This window comes from Coptis chinensis, chromosome 7 (genome assembly GCF_015680905.1).
Source record: "Coptis chinensis isolate HL-2020 chromosome 7, ASM1568090v1, whole genome shotgun sequence".
NCBI classification, from domain to species: Eukaryota; Viridiplantae; Streptophyta; class Magnoliopsida; order Ranunculales; family Ranunculaceae; genus Coptis; species Coptis chinensis.
The window spans coordinates 81,506,762-81,509,074 of NC_141462.1; the positions used below are offsets into that span (position 1 = coordinate 81,506,762).

The window sequence follows — 2,313 nt, forward strand, 5'->3', positions numbered from 1 at the left end:
GGTGCCAAACTGCGGACTAGTTTCCGTCTCTCTTGGACAATGAGAAGAAGCACCTAATAGTCCACATGGGAAATGCACACAAGTATATAGCTGGATGTGATCATCTTAAAGGAGACGTGCTTGATGGTATACCTGGTCCGTCGTCACCTTCATGTGCAGATTGCATATGACCATAGGTCAAATTTTGTAGTTTTATAGATGAAGGCGTAATCCTGAAGGAACAAAGAAAGTGGGCAGCATACAGAGGAAGGAAACAAACTGTTTTTTTGTTTCAACTTGCTTTTCAATGTAATTTCCCCAAACAACACTCAGTTGGGTTTTAAATACAACAAATTGATTCACGGTTTCTTTCTTACCTATTTGGGTTTTAAGGGGTCATTAGTTTTCCTGAAGACAGAAGAAATTCCAAAAGCTACTAGGACGATTCTTAATTTTATCTATACAGATATCGAAATGCTCTTCATAATATTCGTCAGAAGTAAGAGAGCTATTATCATAATATTGGTACTATCTCGCGGCAATGGAGACTGGACCTAGTATGTTGGTTTCTTATTTGTGATACTTTCTTGTTGACCTATGATCGAGTGCTACAATAGTACCATGAGAAAATATTAACATCCGTAGTTATATTTTTGATGGAGCCTCACTTAAACATTTACACCTAGTTACACTTAAACATCCCTGGAGACTTATTGATCTTGCAGTGGATGTTCCCCTCCCCCTTGAAAAATAAGAGGAAACTAAAAACAGAAGAACTAATTACAGATAGAGCTATGCAGCGCATATGATTAGCCTTACAATGATCTGTCACTAACAGTGGAGATTCAAGAAAAACCACCATTTCTCTATTGCTTATCTCTGAGACTGGACATGGTGGAAATATTCATTTTATGATATTACCAACTTGTCATCCACTGCATTCATTTTTTCATTTCGGCCCCCCTCCTCTTTCTCTGCATCAATATCTAATTCATGAACATTATCATCCTTCTGCTCTTCATTTGTTCCTACATCTTCTACAGCGCGAACTGGATGCAGTCTTAGATGTCCATCTTCTCGGTATGCATTGAAGAAAACCTGAGTGGGAATCCTGATCTGTTTAAGAATAAACCTTCCTTCATGCCGAAATGATTTGAAATACAACCAAGGCTTACCATTCCCACCTATGCTAGAAATTGGTGGAGGAAAACTTTTGTAATCTCTTCTCAACTTTCTAGACTCAACTCGTTCCTCAAATGATGAATGCTTTTTTAATCTTGGGCGTTTGTTGTAGCTTACTTTTGGATCTTCATCAGCACTCTCATTTTTCTCTACATCAGAGCTTTCGAATCCAAGTCCCTCGGTGCAAAGCTGTAAGTTAACAGCTTCAACGTGTTGATTATTTGTAGTAGTACTTGAGGAAGATTCATTGTCAGAGGCTGCGCTCTTTGTTCTTTCAATGTTGTCATTGTCGCCATTCTCATTGTTGTTGCTGTTGTCATCGAAACATCCAACTTTGGTTTGGGGATTTGCATTCTTAAGAGGAGAAACAGGAAGAGCAGAAGGGTCGTTGAAGTAAAGTTCGCCAAATAACTCAGTGAAAGAAGAAACATCAGGAGCTTTGGATTTGAATTGGTGATTATTGACATTGCTTTTAACATTGTATTTTTCAACCTCAGCTCGTGGTGGATTCACAACCTCCTCAACAAGAGGAATACAAGGAGAAGGATCTTTGAAATGAAGTTCACCAAATATCTCAGTGAAAGAAGAAACATCAAGAGGTTTGTATTTAATCTGGTGTGTCCATGAAGACAAAGATTCAATAAAAGTTGGATTTGGAGGCAATGGGTTTTCAAAGATTTGCTTCAGACTAACACAGTTAGCCATTATGGTTATGTTTCTGAGGAAAATAAGAAAGAATGTTGTTGTTGTTGTTCTTGTTGAGTGAAGAAAGTTAAGAGGAGAAGAATGAAGCATATATATATAATAATGGATGGAGGTCAGTGAGACAGTGAGATAGAGGAACATATAGGAGGTTGTGGTGGCCTTGTTGTATGTACACACAAAGGGTGGAGGAAAAATATGTAGTTAGTGATTGTGAAATGAAGGGAAACTGGCTATAATTGGATATTACCGTTTTGATTCTTGTCACTTTAGAGAAAAACTAGGATTGGTAATTCATCCCTATCAGATCCAATGCTTCTGGAACTTGGATATTACCGTTTTTTCCTGTCATCCTAGCTTGTAGAGTGAGGTGGTAAAGATTTGGTTCAAATGCGTTCAAGGACCACATATTTTAGATTCCATTTCCATATCATTTTCTCTTTTCCAAGG

The 2,313-nt window shown here is 37.9% G+C and overlaps 1 protein-coding gene across 1 annotated transcript; it reads right to left on the reverse strand.

Annotated features, from left to right (window-relative positions):
- Positions 1–598: 598 nt before the first annotated feature.
- On the reverse strand, positions 599–2,083 carry LOC147489289 (uncharacterized). Its single transcript, XM_086570694.1, has one exon. The coding sequence runs from the start codon at positions 2,005–2,007 to the stop codon at positions 889–891; it is 1,119 nt and encodes a 372-aa protein (XP_086426820.1). The 5' UTR covers positions 2,008–2,083; the 3' UTR covers positions 599–888.
- Positions 2,084–2,313: the final 230 nt, after the last annotated feature.

Excerpts from the sequence above, each read along its gene's own strand:
- LOC147489289 (XM_086570694.1), bottom strand. The coding sequence starts at position 2,007 with ATGTTCCTCTATCTCACTGTCTCACTGACCTCCATCCATTATTATATA.